The sequence below is a fragment of the Plasmodium falciparum genome (genome assembly GCF_000002765.6).
Source record: "Plasmodium falciparum 3D7 genome assembly, chromosome: 11".
Lineage (NCBI taxonomy): Eukaryota > Apicomplexa > Aconoidasida > Haemosporida > Plasmodiidae > Plasmodium > Plasmodium falciparum.
The window spans coordinates 625001-643881 of NC_037282.1; the positions used below are offsets into that span (position 1 = coordinate 625001).

The 18881-nt window shown below is 18.5% G+C and overlaps 4 protein-coding genes across 4 annotated transcripts in view; 1 reads left to right on the forward strand and 3 right to left on the reverse strand.

Annotated features, from left to right (window-relative positions):
- Positions 1–737, forward strand: part of PF3D7_1116500 (folate transporter 2) — a gene marked incomplete at both ends in the record, with an annotated part of 1368 nt that extends 631 nt beyond the window's left edge. The window contains one exon of the mRNA XM_001347807.1: positions 1–737. This exon is cut by the window's left edge and continues 631 nt beyond it. Within this exon, the coding sequence (XP_001347843.1) occupies positions 1–737 (737 nt within the window).
- Positions 738–1708: 971 nt separating this feature from the next.
- On the reverse strand, positions 1709–4432 carry PF3D7_1116600 (dolichyl-diphosphooligosaccharide--protein glycosyltransferase subunit STT3, putative; the record flags this gene model as incomplete). The annotated part of the gene is made up of 2 exons (XM_001347808.2): positions 1709–4162; positions 4316–4432. 2 exons carry the CDS (start codon positions 4430–4432, stop codon positions 1709–1711), a joined length of 2571 nt encoding a protein of 856 aa, XP_001347844.2.
- A 1346-nt stretch (positions 4433–5778) lies between these two features.
- Positions 5779–7881, reverse strand: PF3D7_1116700 (dipeptidyl aminopeptidase 1; the record flags this gene model as incomplete). Its single annotated transcript, XM_001347809.1, has 1 exon — positions 5779–7881. The coding sequence occupies one exon, from the start codon at positions 7879–7881 to the stop codon at positions 5779–5781; it is 2103 nt and encodes a 700-aa protein (XP_001347845.1).
- A 3212-nt stretch (positions 7882–11093) lies between these two features.
- PF3D7_1116800 (heat shock protein 101) lies at positions 11094–14511 on the reverse strand (the record flags this gene model as incomplete). Its single annotated transcript, XM_001347810.1, has 4 exons — positions 11094–13502; positions 13842–13930; positions 14080–14203; positions 14413–14511. 4 exons carry the CDS (start codon positions 14509–14511, stop codon positions 11094–11096), a joined length of 2721 nt encoding a protein of 906 aa, XP_001347846.1.
- Between the last annotated feature and the right edge of the window lie 4370 nt (positions 14512–18881).

An 18881-nucleotide genomic window follows, 5' to 3' on the forward strand; every position in this document is an offset into this window, starting at 1 on the left:
CGTTAATTATATCTTTATCATGTTTATTTTTAAAAGAAAAAGAATATTCCACAAACCGAAATATATTTAACCAGTTATCAGATTTAATTAAATTTATAAATACACCTATATTTTTAGGACCATTCTTATATATATTTGTTTATATGTCTGGTCCAGATTATGATGATGCTTTTTTTTTTTTCTGTACAAATAAATTAGGATTCAGACCATCGTTTATGGGGACATTAAGATTAACATATGGTATAGCCTCTTTAATAGGAATAATTATTTATCGTGTTTTCCTAAAAAATTGTAGTTTAAGAAAAACATTAATAATAACAACTTTAGTTTCCTTTCCAATATATATATCTCCTATTATTTTAACAGAACATATAAATAAATTCTTAGGAATATCAAATGAATTATTTGTATTAAGTGGAGGATTCTTAATCGAAGCCATAACGGAAATACAATTATTACCATTATTTATTTTAACAGCTAATATTTGCCAACCAGGTTTAGAAGCTAGTGTTTTTGCCACCATATTGAGTGTTAAAAATTTAGGTTCACTTACCAAAAAAGGAACATCATCATTTATTACATACCTAATGAAAATTGATAGTTATAATTTTGATAATTTAAGCTTATATATTTTGACTTGTGGATTCTTCCTCTTATTCTCTTTAACCTTGGTACCCCTATTACCAAACGAGGAGCACATCGAAAAGTTAAAAAATAAGGAAACATCCAAGGGATAAATAATGTTCAAAAAAATAAAATAAAATAAAATAAAATACATATAAACACACATATAAACACACATATAAACACACATATAAACACACATATAAACACACATATAAACACACATATAAACACACATATAAACACACATATAAACACACATATAAACACACATATAAACACACATATAAACACACATACATACATACATACATACACACATACATATGTATATATAAATATATAGATATATATTTATATTTATATTTATTTAATATTATATGTATAAATTTCATATTTATTATTATTTTTTTTTTTTTTTTATCATCACATTTGTCAAAAAAAAAAAAAAAAAGGGGGTCCATCAAAAAAAAAAAAAAATTTTGTTTTGTTTTCATAAAATATATGAAAGTAAGAATTATTCTGACTTTCACTTTGAATTTTTTTTTTTTTTATATTATTTTTAATTTTTAAGTCACCAAAAAGAAACATATATAAACCTATATATATATATATATATATATATATATATATATATATATGTATACATGTTTTATTTTATGTGCATTCAATGCAACAATGTTTGTTCTTTTATTCTCTATATTTTTTATATTTTTAAAAAGACTTATTTTGTTTTCTTTTTTTTTTTTTTTTTTTTTATTAGTATCCAAATTTTAAATTAATTTTAATAATTTTCTTTTTTTTTTCCCTCTTTTTTTTTTTTTTTTTTTCATATTCTAATAAATTCATTTGCATTTATGAATTTACATTTTAAAATAAATATTAAATTAATTTTTCTTATATATTGTTCTTTTGTCTAATTTTTAAATATTTCCACAATAATTAAATAATACTATATAATATAAAAAATATATGATAAATGTATTTATATTATGTCTGGCTAAAAGATAATATAAAATAATACTTCAATATATATATATATATATATATATATATATATATATATAATAACAATATTGACATATTAATATATATCTTTTATTTTGTATAAACGAAATCCCCAAACATCAGATGTAAAGACTTCTTCAAAATAATATAAATTTTTAATTTCAGGTACTTGAATTTTTCTAATGTAATCATAACCTTTGATATTATTATTCGTTAAATTATAATACGACAATTTATAGAGTACACTGTTTGTCATAAATGTTGTAGCATTTTTTCCTAATGGATGATATTTATCATGATAATAATAAAATAAAGGATTAATAAATTTATATTTTTTATTTGTAATTTTTAAGATCCATAAAAATTTATTTAAATCATCTGATGAATTTTTAGAATATCCACCATAAGAAACTAGTATATAATCACAATCTAACATCTTTAAATATTCATATGCTTCTTTTTCATTTGTACTTAATATTAAACCAATAGTTGCTATTTGTTCAGGGTTCCAAGTATTATTATCAATATAGGTTATTCGATTACTCATGACACTTAATTGGTAGCCATAATCCCACCATGCAACGATCTTAGAGTTTATCTCGGTATTTTCATTTATCCATTTATACATTTGTCTTATATCATCATTAATATATCTATCTCCGTTTTTATTTCTACTATAAAATGTAATATTAGATTCTGAATAAGCTATAGATGAACACCATGTTGAATGAAGAATAATTAATATGACATAATATAATAACATCAGAACTATTGATACACTGGTTAATATAGATATATTATTTCTTCTTTCTAATTTATTAAAATTTAATTTTTTTACATATATATTTGTATTATTATTACATTTTATTCCTTTCTTATATTCTCCCATATACTTTATATCATTTTTTATTGTATTAAATTCTTCCAAAATATTTTCATGTCTTCTCATAGAATTTAAAGAAGACACATTTTCATCCTTATCTAATACATTCCCATTAGATGGTATATTTGGATATGTAAAACTATCATTATAATTGTTATTATTATTATAACTATCATTATTATTATCATTATTATAATTATCATTATTATTGTCATTATTATCATTATCATTATTATTGTCATTATTATTATTATCATTATTATCATTATCATTATTATCATTATCATTATCATTATTTTTGTTGTTTTTGCGTTTGACATTATGCAATAATATAATCGAGGACAAGTATGTGTCCGGAGAAATCCTTATGATGGGCACAAAACGACTTATTAATGATGATAATCCAATCGAACTAAGTATACATGAGAAAGGCGAAAAAATCAAAAGTAGCCTTACCATCAAAGATGAAAAATATAAACATAAGACTGTAAAGATTCCTAAAAAAAATGATTCTATTGATCCGTTTTTTTTAAAACACTCATATAATCCAAGGGGGAAAAATAACAATATCAAATGTATGTCAAAAAAATAGGAAGACCATGTCGTTGGTTGATGTTCTGATATAGATGCTACGATTGGATTATGTTTAGATGCATATGTTGGATCAAGTAAGGTTCTAGATCTATGATTCCATGATAATTTATCTGTAAATATGAAATATTTAAATATTATAATAAAAAAAATAAATGATAATTGTATAAATTTGTGTTTTATATATATTTCGTTAAGATGAAAATGTTTCATTATAAAATGAAGAAACATCATAAAAGTAGAAAGAATATAAATTGAATGTGTTGCTAAATGTTCAATACTTATAAAGACTGAACGATGTATACATGGAATATTAAGACATAATATAGTTGTTAAAATATAATATACATTATATATAATAAAATGTTTAATTGTATATTTCTTTAATATTATTATAATTAACATAAATAAACTAATCGAATTCGTTATAAATATATATGCACCCCAAGATAATGCCATATAATATGTTGAAAGAGAACATATTAATACAGATAAAAGAGATCCTTTTTTTAAACATCTGATCCAATTATATATACATAATAATAATAAAAATATAGATATAGATTCATTATCATAAGATCCAGCAACTGTTCTTGAAATATGAGAAGGTGAAATAGATACAAATAATGCTGATAATAAAGCTGCACCACTAAAATTATAAATTTCTCTTGTTAAAAAATAAGATATTATACATGTAAAAAAACTAAATATCGGACCAATATATATACATATATTTCTCATACTTACTAATATACCAAAAAAATGACATATCTTATAAAATAAAAAACTAGTAATCATTAATCCTGGAAATAATGTTTGCCCAGTTGTTCTACCTAATGGATACCATGACTTTTCATCGAAATAATTCCAAAATTTATAAAAATCTTCTTCTTTTAAAATATTTGTTAATTTATAATTAAAATAAGGATCATATTCATGTATTATAGCCTCATTACGTATTACTGAAAATAATCTTATAATAAAACTTAACACACCTATTAGAAGTAATATAAACACTTCCATTCTGTATCTCATCCATTTGCTTCTTATCATTACCTTCGTTCCAAAAAAAAAAAATAAAAAAAAAAATAAAAAAAAATAAAAAAAAAATAAAAATATATCATTTACTATAATTATTATTGACATAAAACATTACCAAGTTATATATTTTACATATATATATATATATATTTTATTTTTATATCCTACCTTCCTTAAATAATGACTACAAAATACCCTCTCAAAAAGACGATTTACAAAAAAACGAGCTCTTAAATTATCAATCTCTTCTTCCAGCTCATCTCGCATATTTTCATCCTTAACCATTTTAAAAAATTTTAATATAAAATAAAAAAGATATATTTACTTATATGTGTTCCATTTTAAGGACATAAAATTTCAACCCTTCCTTTCGTTAAATGTTATTACATTAATAAAAATAAATACATGGATAAACAAAAAAAAAAATATATACATATATATATATATATATATATATATATATATGTAATACTTTTATGTGTATGTTTTTTTTTTTTTTATAGATATTATTTTAAAAGCATTAGCTCATATCAATATACGTTATTCAATATATTTAACATAATCGGAACGGATAATATAAAAAAAAAAAATATATTAAAAATTCACAAAATAAATATATGAAAATATTAAAATAAATTAAAATAAAATAATAAAAAAAAAAAAATGTTCCTTTTTTTAATATTACTGTGCAAGGAATTTATATTTTTTTTTTCATTTAAATTAAAATTTCTTTTACAAAACAAAAATTAAATGTTCACTATATAATATATATATGTAATTTTTTTTTTTTTTTTTTTTTTTTCAATTCTATTATAACCATTTTAAACAATATAGATACCATAAATTATATACACCATATTTTAGTGCTTTATTTAAAAAAAAAAAAAAAAAAAAAAAAAAAATACAATAAAATAAAATAAAATAAAATAAAATACAATACAATACAATACAATACAATACAATATAATATGCATTTTTTTTTTTTTTTTTTTGTTTTGTTTATACTGTCCTATATTCTATAACCATATATATGGCCCTTACATCTTATTAATATAAATTATATATATATGTATTTAATTGGGTTCTTATTAAGGTATTGTATTATGCAATACCCTTTTTTTCATTTACAAGTTTAAATTTAATATACATAAATATATTGGGAAAAAAAAAAAAAAATTAAAACGAAAAAGAAAAAAAAAAAAAAAAAAAAAAAAAAAACACAAAATTTTAATTTAAAAAAAAAAGAAAAATTGATAAATTGAAAATTTGAAAATTTGAAAATTTGAAAAAATGAAAAAATGAAAAAATGAAAAATCTTAAGTAAAATATATATATATATATATATATATTAACTAAAAGAAAAATACTAATTATATTTTTAAAAAAATATATCATAATAATAATTAATAAATGAAGGAATAAAATATATCATATTTAAAAATATACATATTTATAAGAATATCTTTATTTTTCAAAATAGCAAAAAAAAAAAATAAAATATACATATATATATATATATATATATAATATATGCAACATATGATTATTGTAACATCTATATACTTTTGTTTCTTTTTCTCCCTTTTTTTTTTTTTTTTTTTAGATTAAGACATATATATATATATTAGAACTTAATTTCCTAATTCCTTTTGCATTTTTTCTAAAAGTATTTTACCAGCACCTCTTGAAAAATCAGGTTCAATAAACAAACTCTGACTTTCAATACCACTGAAATTTTGTCCTCTTAAAATTTTAAAGTATCCTTCTTTACCCCAACCATTTCCCCAACTATTTCTTCCTATCCAATATTTGTATAATTTTCCATTAATTTCTTCTTCTCCCCATCCTAACAAAACAATGGCATGGTTAACACGATCCCAACCTGTTATGTTATAGACACCATCGTTTTTAGGTTCGATGGTACATCTACGAGCGTGTGGGAAATCTTCAACAAAATACACACCATCAGCATAGTCATAAAAATCTGGAGAAGCTTCAAAAGAAGAAACGATAGGACCATTTCTATAAATTTCATTCATCATAATTTTCTCACCATTACATTGGTTACATCCATAACAACCACCTACATAATTAAAATCTTTAGCGTACCATCTGTTTTCTTCAGAAATACCATGTTGTTCTTGTGAAGATGCAGTATTTGCGTATACACCTAATTGGTGGTGGTCATTATTAATGTTGTTATAAGTACTCATATTATTGTTACTATTAAATATAGCATTGATTTCTCTTAATTTAGCAGAACCATTCATATCATTAGGATGTTTGCTTATATTATATGGACAAGTTTCCTCAGTTGCACTATATGGGAAATATACATTTAATGGGATACCTTGTAATTTAGCTAGCTTAGATACTAAATATGGGAATCCACCATTACATCCTTGGTCATAAAAAGAACATGATAAAACAGTTTGTATGGATAATTGATCATCAAAATTGTTCAAATATTTTCTATCCAATTTTTTGGTAAGTGCCACTTCTATTCTTCTTTTAAATGCATATAATTGTGAAGCTATATAACATGAACCACATAATAATTGATTAGTAACCTCATATTCTCTGGTATTTTTATTCCATGGGTCTCCCCAAGTGAAATTCTTTGGTAATTCGTTTATTTCTAATTCTCTTTTAGGAGAATTTAATGTATCCTCATAATTTTCTAAATCCATTTCATTTGTATCTTTATTACCTGTTTGTGTTGTATTCTTTAGGTTATTATTTAATTGAATTAAGGTTGGTGATACTGGATTATCTGAATCTCCTTTATTTATTACATTATCAACAACTTCGTTAGCGTTACATGGACATGCATAAGTTTGTCTTGATGCATCCAACATGGATTTCTTCAATGGTTTTTTTTTTCCGTGGTGTTTCATTCTGTGCCAATTTAATTCAGAATTAAATTGTACATTTGTATTGTTTCTTTTGGTAAATGTTGGTTTTTGTAAATTACCAAATTTATATAACATATTATTAGAATTTAAGATATTATTTAATTTAGTGTCATAAGTAAATGTTTGAAGAACATTTTGAGAATCTTTATCTATAGTAAAAGAATCTAAATGTTTAATTTCATTTACATTATCAAAAATTCTTTCTGCATAAAAACAACCATGTAAATGTTCATTTTTTTCATTCTCCACATCTAACCAACCATATCTTATCTTACTAAAACTTGTAGTATAACAATCAGTATCTCCATTTGAATCTAAAGAATCTTCATCAGATACAGGACCACATTTTCCATTAGGTTCATAATGCATTAAAGCTGCATACGTTTCATTCCCAATTTTTATTTCAAAACCCTCATCACATATAGTTGTCCATGTACCAATAACTCTCTTATTCTCATCATACACAGCTAACACTTTCCATTTACTTCTGTGCTCATTATCTTGGGTATTATATATATCACCATATAATACATAATCATCTGATAATATTACATTCAATTCTGAAACAAACTCATAATTGTTTTCAAGCAAATATTTTTTATAATCTGTTATACCTACATTATATGTATTCTTATTAGGTTGACTAGAACCACAAGTAGTCAAATTTGGTGATGTTTTAGTCCTTAAAATTTTCCATTTACCTAATAAATTCTTTGTTTCTACATGGGTTGGTAAATCAGCAACACTAAATTTAATGCATATGTGCAAAACGTTTAACAATACTAGTAAAAAACTTACACTAAAAATTCTCTTTGCCATATTTTTTTTCTTTATTTATAACGCTCAATATATTCAATACTAAATGATGTATATATAAATATATATATATATATATATATAAATTAATGATTAGATTTTACTAAAACTATATATTTCTCAAAATATATATGTTATATATTAAAAAATAAACAAACAAAAAAAAAAAATAAAAACAAAACAAAACAAAACAAAACAAAAAAAAAAAAAATTTTTAAAAGTACATTAATATTAATATGTATATAATATATATATATATATGTAATATTATTTTATACTATATCTTTTATTTTATTTTATTTTATTTTTCTTTTATTTTTTATATTTTTCTTTTTTTACTTTTATTCCTTTACTTTTTTTTTTTTTCTTATTATTATTATTATAAAAAATATAATAATATTAACTATTTATATATTATATATTATATATTATATATTGGTATCCTATTTTTTCTTCTTCCTATTTTTTTCTTAATCTCTTTTTTTTTTTTTTTTTTTTTTTTTTTTTGATTTACATATAAATTATAATAATTATTAAGGTATTAAAAAAAAATATATATACATAATATCATTATAAATATAATAATATTATTTATATTATATATATAAAATTTATAGTTCTATATAATTTTATTCAACATAAAACTAACCCAAAAAAAGAAGAAAAAAAAAAAAAAAACCGTAACAACAGAATTAATATATATACAAATATATAATTCGAATGTTAGAAGTATAATATATTAATATAGTAGTATGTATTAATATATATTACATATATATATATATATATATATATATTATTATGCATGTAATAAAACAAATAATAATAATCTAGGACTTTTTCTAATACAATAAATAAAAATATGTAACATTACGGGGGAAAATATACTCTTCAATTTATATATATACACGAAAAAAAGAAAAATGAATAGAATAAAATAAAATTTTATATACATATTAATATTATATATATATAATATATATATATATATATATATATATAATATAAATATTAATATATATATATATATATATATATAATATATATTTATTTTACAAAAATATTATATTAAGTAATCATGACATATATATTAAAGTAAAATTTTTATAATATACAAAACTAAAAAAAAAAAAAAAGTAAAAAAAAAAAAAAAAGAAAAAAAAAACCTATAACAACAAAAGAATAAAATTTTTTTTTTTTTTTTTTTTTTTTGCTCTTTTTTACCCTTACATTAATATAATTACAATATTTCAATTTTATAGTTTTGAGCTAAAAGGCAGGAAATATATATTATATATAATATATATACATTTTATTTATAACATTATTTTCTTTATTATAAAAAAAACAACATAAATTATATCAAAATTTATATTTTCGCTTATAAATGGAAAAATAAAAAAATAAAAAAATATATTATATATATATATATGTAAATATTCAAGTCATCATTTTTCCATACATTTTTTTTTTTTTTTTTTATTTATTTATTTATGTTATAATGGAAAAGTTTTTAAAAAAGGGAAATACGTAAAATAATTAGACCTTACATAGATTAATAAAATAAAATCAAATCAAGGCAAAATGAATATATGAATAAAAAAAAAAAAAAAAAAAGATAAAATGAAACATCAATATATTATACAACCTTTATTTATAAGAATAAAATATATAAATGTGCAATTAAAAAGTAAAACATATAAATTACATATATATATATATATATATATATATTTATATATTTATATATATAATATGTTTTAAAACATTAAAAAACGAAAAAAAATTAAATGTAAATTTATTAAAAAAAAAAAAAAAAAAAAATTGGGAAAAGTACTTGCAGCTAGCTAAAAAAGAATATATAATAAAAAAAAAAAAAAAAATATAACACTTTTATTCTCATATATATATTTTTTTTTTTTTTCTTTGAATTTCATAATATATAATATATTTTAAGAGAAAAGAATTATTCTATATAAATTATATATATATATATTTTTTTTTAATAAATAACTTAGAGCTTAAGAAAAAAAAACAAATACATAAAATAAAGATCCCATTTATAATATATACGAAAAATTTAATTTTTGTATAAAAATGTGTATAAGCCTGTTATGTATTATAACGTATACATAATGCTTAATTTCATGTAATAAAAAGAGCGACATGCATTTATAAATAAATAAATAAATATATATATATATATATATATATTTATTTATTTATTTATTTATTTCATTTTTTTTTTATTATTAAAATCAAAAAAAGGAAAACAAAAGATGCATGCTAATTTTCCTCGCGTCATTATTTATTTAATGAACGAAATTCATTTCTTTTGTAAATGGCATATAAGATAAAACTGTTTCACTTAATATAAATTAAAAAATGCAAAATTATTATATTTATTGCTATTAAAAGAACATAATATATTATAAATCGCATCTTCATTTATATTAAATTATGGAGAGCACTTATATATATATATATATATAATATATGAAGACAGAAATATATATGCTTAATGATCCTTATAAACATCATTACATTCATCGTCTGTTAATATTTATTCTCAATAAATCTTATTATAAAGATGAAATATATATTATAATATATATTATAATAATAGTTTTATTTAAAAAAATATATAATTTCGTTAATTCTTAAAAAAAATTTCAAAAAAAAATTAAAAATATAATAAATATAAAAATGTACTTCTAAAAAATGTTGGACAAAAATAAAATAATGTAAAACAAAATTTCTCATATAAATAATAAACATATATATATATATATATATATATATATATATATATATATGTTAATATAAATAGTTATATATATTAATTATAAAAAAAATGTCTCATATATATATATATATATATATATATATATATATACATATATTAAAAAAAAAAAAAAAAAAAAAAAAAAAGGAACACACAAGTAACAATAAATTTACAAATGTGTTAAAGGAAAGAATTAAATATATATATATATATATTATTTATATATATAATATTCAGCAATTTTAATTAAAAACAAGATTATTTTTTAATTTAATAATTATTAATCAAATATATATATATATATATATATATATATATATATATTTCCAAAATAATTAAGGATGAAAAAACAATTATAAAAAAAAAATTTTCTTTTAAATTATACAACCCATGTTATATATATATATATATATATATATGCGTAATTTTTTTAGGTCTTAGATAAGTTTATAACCAAGTTTTTAGCTTTACTATTATAATCAACAAATACATCCATATCATCTACTAATTCTTTCTTCAAATACATAATAGCAAATTTGGTCATAATAACACTTTCAATAAATATTAAGGTAGGTCTTGCTCCTAATTCTGGATCATATGATTGATCTATAATATAATCAATAGCCTTTTCAGAAACAGATACTTGAATATTTTTTTCTTCCAATCTCTTTTCTAATTTTTTAAATCTTAATGCAACGATTTTATGTAGGTTCTTTTTATTCAATGGTTCAAATACACCAATTTTATCAATTCTGTTAACGAATTCTGGTTTGAATACTTTCTTACATTTCTTTATAAGAGATAATCTGACATCTTCCATAACTCTTTTGTATTCTGGAGTACCTGAATTGTCGGCATCAAAGAAAAGTTTCTTTTTAAATAATTCTGCTCCCAAGTTAGATGTCATAATAATAATGGTATTTGAAAAATCAATATTTCGTCTATGATTATCATTAATATAACCATCTCCTAAAATTTGTAATAATACTTTAAAGACATCGGCATGTGCTTTTTCTAATTCATCAAAAAGTACAACGGAGTGAGGTTTTTCTCGGACTGCTTCGGTTAACTGACCAGAGTCACTGAAACCAACATAACCTGGTGGACTACCAGTAATTTTGGAGACAGAGTGAGCTTCTGTAAATTCTGACATGTTAACACGAATCAAGTTATCTTTTGAATTAAATAATTCAATAGCTAATGTTTTTGCTAACTCAGTTTTACCCACACCTGTAGGTCCTAAAAATAAAAAGGTTCCTATAGGTTTTTCTGGATCCTTCATACCAGTAGCTGCTTTCACAACAGCATCACTTAATGATTTTATAATATCTTCATTTCCAATAATGGATTTAGATAAACTATTATATAATTTTAATGCACCCTTTGATGATTCAAATGATAAAGAACCAAGTGGCATACCAGAATCTCTTAAATATATATATGATACATGTTCTTGATAAACTGCATCAACATTCATTGCATTGTGTGTTTTTGCTTCAACATAAGCTACTGTTTCTTTATATAATTCTAAATATTTTTGTTGAGCTTCTTTTAAACTATTTTGTAATTCTATAGGTGGTTCTTTATTTGAATATACATAATTTTGTGTTAATTCTTTAAGATCATTTAATTTCTTTTCAATTTCTTTTTTTCTCTTTAATCTCTCTCCTGTAATAACATATTCTTCATAATATTTCTTTAATTGTTCTTTTTTCTCCTCAAACTCTTTAATCAATTTATTATATTTCTTTTTGGATACTTTGTCTACATCCTTTTCTAATGTACTTATTTCATATGACAATCTTTCTATATCTCTTTCTGTTACATCAATAATTCTAGGTTTTCCTGATAATTGTACTTGTAAAAAGGAGCAAGCTTTATTTAATAAATCAATAGCTTTATCTGGTAAATATCTATCTTTTATAAATCTATCCGATATTTTTGCTGCTGCTACTAAAGCTTTATCTGTTATATTAATACCATAAAAGTTTTCGTATTTACTTTTTAAAGATCTTAAAATTTTTACGGTCATATCTACTGAAGGAGGTTCTACAAGAATTTTTTCAAATCTTCTTTCGAAAGCTGAACAACTTTCTATAAATTTTCTATATTCAGCTATAGTTGTTGCACCAATCAATTTTATTTCACCTTTAGATAAAACTGGTTTTAATAAATTAGCTGCATCTGTACCTCCTTCGGCTTTACCAGCTCCTAATAATAAGTGAATTTCGTCAACAAATAAGATAATTTTATTTTTTTTATTTTTTAATTCTTTAATTATATTTTTCATTCTCGTTTCGAATTCTCCTCTATATGATGTTCCTGAAGTAAATTTTCTAAAATTTAAACTAATAACAGTATATCCTTGTAATTCTTTTGGTACATCTCCTTTTTCAATTCTGTATACTAAACCTTCAACAATTGTTGTTTTACCAGTACCAGGATTACCAACTAAAACTGGACTGTTCTTATTATATCTTAACAAAGATTCAATAATTGCTCTAATTTCTTCATCTCTTCCATAGATACCTTGTAATTTTCCATTTCTTACTTTTTCATTCATATTGGAACCAAATTGTTCAATGTATAAAGTTCCGGTTTTTCCATCTTTATCCTTTTTCGTTTTTTCAAATTTTCTTTTTAATATTGCTTTAATGGCTTCATCGGTTAAATAAACTTCATTAAAAATTTCATTTACTAATTCATCATTTGATAATCCACTTAACAAATGTTCAACATCCACTTTGGGGCTTTTGTACTTGTTGGCAGCAGCTTCAGCTAAAGCTAATGTTTCCTTAACTTCGGCAGAGTTTACAATTTTGCTTTTATTATCCAATGGCTATTAAAAAAAAAAAAAAAAAAAAAAAAATTAATATTATTGTACAAATAATAATGAGAATATAAATAAATTAAAAATGTATAAATAAATATATATATATATATATATATATATATAATTTTATATATTTTATAAACTTTTTTTTTCATATAGCTATTTAAAAAAAAATAATAATAATAAAATAAAGAAATGATATGACTTGTACAGGTTCTTTCTTTCTCTTTATTTCTTTCTTTTTTTTTTTTTTTTTTTTTTTTTTTTTAAATAGCTTTTTGAGAAACAGCCAAATGGCTTATATATATATATATATAAAATAAATGTTTTTATTTTTATACATACCGCTCCCGCTCTTGTTTGTTCTAAGGCAATATCTATATATTCCTTCAAGTTAGCGGCATTAACATTATTTTCCTTAAATAAAGTTGAACCTATTAAAAAAAGAAATAAGTTAAAAATGAATATAGAAACATAAATTTCGTTGAAAGGAAGAAATATCTTTAATAATATATATATATATATATATATATATATATGATGTATATCTTTATTCATTCAATTTGTCCATCTATTATATTACCATAGTCACTCTTTGCTAGGGCACTTAAAATGTGTATAGGTTTTAATTTATTGTGACCATAACTTTTGGCTATATTTTTTCCCGCATTTAAAATGTTTATTGTTCTATTCAAATATTTTCCTTGCTATAAAAAAAAAATAAAACAAAAAATGAAAAAATATAATATATAATATACATATATATCACAAAATGATATTAAAATTTTCAAATGTGTACACACACATATATATATATATATATATATATATATTACAATGAAAAATATATTTATATAACATTTCATTAGTCTATTCAAAAATTTACATAAAACTGTTTTATTATATATATTCTTACCTCTTGCTTATTATCGGGAGCACACAATACATTATTAATAACTTGAACAAAAAACAATAAAGTAACAAAAATATAATACTTTAAATATCTTCTTGTCATTTTTTATTAAATATATATAATAATAATAATTTGTATTCTCAAAATTAAAATAACAGATTAACGAACTAACGATGTCATATATACATATATATAAATAATATATATATATATATATATATATATATATGTATACTTAAAAAAAAAAAATTAAATAATAATATAATATAAAACAGAATTTTTTTCTTTAAAGACGTATGAAAAGAAAAAAAAAATTATATATTAAAATAAAAATACAACGTAATATATTAATATATATATATATATATATATTTATATATATTTTCTTATTCTTATCAATATACAAAAAAACCTAGATAAAAAAAAATAAATAGGCACACCACAAAAAAAAAAAAAAAAAAAAAATTAAAAAAAATAATAGAGAAAAAAAAATAATATAATTTAATTCATCTTTTTTTTTCTTTTTTTCTTTTTTTTATAATGTTCCGAATTACATACTAAAATCACAAACAAGGTTGAATATTTGAAAAGAATATGTAAACTTATATAAAATTTTTAACATGTATAATTATAAAGAACACATTATTTATATAAAATAACATATTCTTATTTTTAACAAAATTTTATTTATATATAAATGTATCCATATAATATACTTATTAAAAACTTACAAATATATTGGTTAATAAAATATACGCATGGTACATATATACATATATATATATATATATAATTGTAGAAAATAATAACATCAGAAAAAAAAAATATACATATATATATATATATATACATATATATAATAATAAAAAATATTATCAGTAAAATTTCTTCTTATATATACATATATATATAATATTTCTTTTTTCTTTTTCTTTCTTCGTTTTAATTTAATATAAGGATTAAAATTAAAAAAAAAAAAAAAAAAAAAATACGTATTGTTTTTTATAAATAAAATAATACAAAATTTTTAAATTAAAAAAACTTATATAAAATTAAATATGAAATATATATATATATATATATTATATATACATGTATTCATTAATATATATCTGGAAAAAAAAAAAAAAAAAAAGTCTAAATATATTCATATATATAAAACATATATTATACTAAAAAAATGGAGATTTTAAAAATAATTTTATACTTATAATAATATACAAGTTTATAGATTTTTTCATAAATATAAAATATATACGATTATAATTATATGGGATTTATTTATAAAATCATCATAATTATATATATATATATATATATATTATATGTGACTTATAAATATATATAATAATAAATCATATAACAATTATTGAAAAAATCATTTTCCATTTATTTTAAAAAATATAAAATTCTATATATATGTATATAATTATAAATTCTATTAATTTATTATTTATAGATTAAGAAAAAAATATATAAATAAAAATAAAAAAATAAATTATATAAATTATATTCACATTCAAAAATAATATTATAAATATATTTATTATTATTATATATTATATTATATATATTATATATATATTATAATAATAAATAACATTAAAATATAAAAATATGTAAATAATTCCATATTTCATATTATTATATATATAAATAAAATATATATTATTTTTTTAAAAAAAGAGATAAAAATATATACAGAAAAAAAAAAAAAAAAAAAGAAACAATGTACCAATTATATGTACATTTTTTTTTATATAATGATTTATATAAAATATTATATAACAATATATATAGATATAATATATATATTATTATATTTTATATATATATAAATATATGTATAATATATAATATAATAAATAATAATTTATTATACTACAAATATAAATAAAATATATTATTTATACAAATGTTATAAGAAAAATAAAAAATATAATATAATAAATATATAAATTTATTTTACATATACCAAAAAAAAAAAAAAAAAAAAATTAAGCGAAAAGAAAAAAATTATGAAAGGTTATATTATATATATAATATATATAATATATATTTGAATAGTATATATATTTTTTTTAATTATGTATAAATACAAAAATGTTGTTTTTATATTTATACATTACTATAATTTATAATATATCACTACATATTATATGTTATATACATACATAATTTATTATATATATTATTATAGGGCTTAACTTTTCTTTTATTTTTTTATACGTAAAAAAATAATGGATGATGGGCTTGTTATTTTTTTTTCTTTTTTATATACATATATAATATATAATATATTATATAAATATATATATATATATAATATATATATATATTTAATAATGATATTTATATATATGTAGTAAATTTTTTTAATATAGGGTATTTTATTATTATATATATATATATATATATATGAAAAAAGAAAAAAAAAAAAAAAACAATATTAATAATATTATATATATACATATTTCAATGATAATAAAATGGAGGGTATTATAAAAAAATAAATTTTAGGTGATGTTATAATTTCTTAAAACAACTTCAAAAAACAAATTTAGTATTTAGAATAATTTTTTTTTTTTTATTTTTATAAGAGCATGCACTGTTTAAAATGGTATAAAATGTGGGAAGTCATGAAAAAAAAAAAAACTGCTAACAATTTTGTTTACATTTTTAGCCTATAATATAATATTATATTATATATATATATGTATATATATATTAACAATATATAACAATAATATTTTATTTATGTAGAGAACTTTTTTTTCTTGCTATATATATATATATATACAAATAGCATATATTATTTATATTTAATATTTATTAGATATATATATATATATATATATATATATAATTATAATAATTAATTACATTTTGTAGATTTTTATTTATTATATATGAAAATAAATATATATATATATATTTTTTTTTTTTTTATAAAAACAGAACAAAAAAAAAAAAATATAAATAAGTCAACAAATTATTTCAATTTATAAAAAATTGTAATATTTTTTATTAATTATATATAAAATAATTATTTTTACATTTTTATGAAGTATTTACAAAAATATGTATTTATTATTTATATATTAAATAAATAACACTTTATAATGTTAGCATGATTAAAAAAAAAAAAAAAAAGGAGGAACATCATGTGTTTTTTCCTTTTCATCATTAACGATTCAAAGATTGAATCCTTTTTCTTATTTTATTTTTTTTATGGCTATTCGAGGTTTATAATTTTTGGTATTTTTTTTTTTATATATATAATATATATAAATATTAACTTTTTCCTAATTAGCACATGTTTTTTTGTTTTTTCTTTTTTTTTTTTTTAATGATAAATAAAATAGTTATTTTATGAATCTCATATTTTTTGTAAATGAAAATTAACCATTTTAAAAAAAGAAAAGAAAAAATTGTGAAATTGAATAGAATATATTCTATCCTATCGAATTATTACAATAAAATATGTATAATTTTTTATTTAATCACATTTCATTAAGGTTTTTACTTAATATATATGTAAAGAGGAGTAAATATGTATGTATATATAAATATATATTTATATATATATATATATATATATTATATAACGGTGATTATAAAAGTGTATATTATATATATGTATTTGAAAAAATATATTAATTATTATAAAAGTAAAATATTTTAATATTATATGTAGGGACATATAATATATATATAATATATATATCCTTTCTTTTTCTTTCCTTTCTTTTTCTTTCCTTTCTTTTTTTTGTATATTCGCATAAAGAAAAAAAGAATTATAAAAAAAACAAAATTATAGAAGTTGTTACACATATAAACATGTATATTTAATATATTATGTTGTTATCATAAAAACATGGTTGTAAAATATATTCTTATGCAAATTATATATATATATATTTTTTTTTATTTATATTTCTTTTGATGTCCTTTCGGTTTATAAAAATGGGGTAAGAGAAAAATGTAATAAAATGATTGTGTTACACCCATGGTCTTATCGTTTCCTTTTTATAATTTCATTTTTTTTTTTTTTGATCATTAAAATTATTTTTCTTCTTCTCCTTTTACTTTATGAATGATTTACTTATTTTTTTATATATATAAAAGAAATAAAAAAAAAAAAAAAAAACGAAAAAATACACAAGCAAAAAAAGTATTCCTATACAACTCTTGGTATTATTATAATGTGTAACCATATACATGTTTTCTATTTAGTTGGTTTATTTATTAACATATAAATATAAAATTATTATATAAAAAAAAAAAATATACATATCAATTATCATAACAATATTGTATGTTTCTCTTTTAAAAGGATATATTGAACATTATTATAGTATTCCAAATTTTCCTGCCCCAATAAAAAAAAAAAAAAAAAAAAAAAAAGAATATACATTGATTTAGACGGCTTATATAATATATATAAGACCTTACAAAACATTCTGAATATA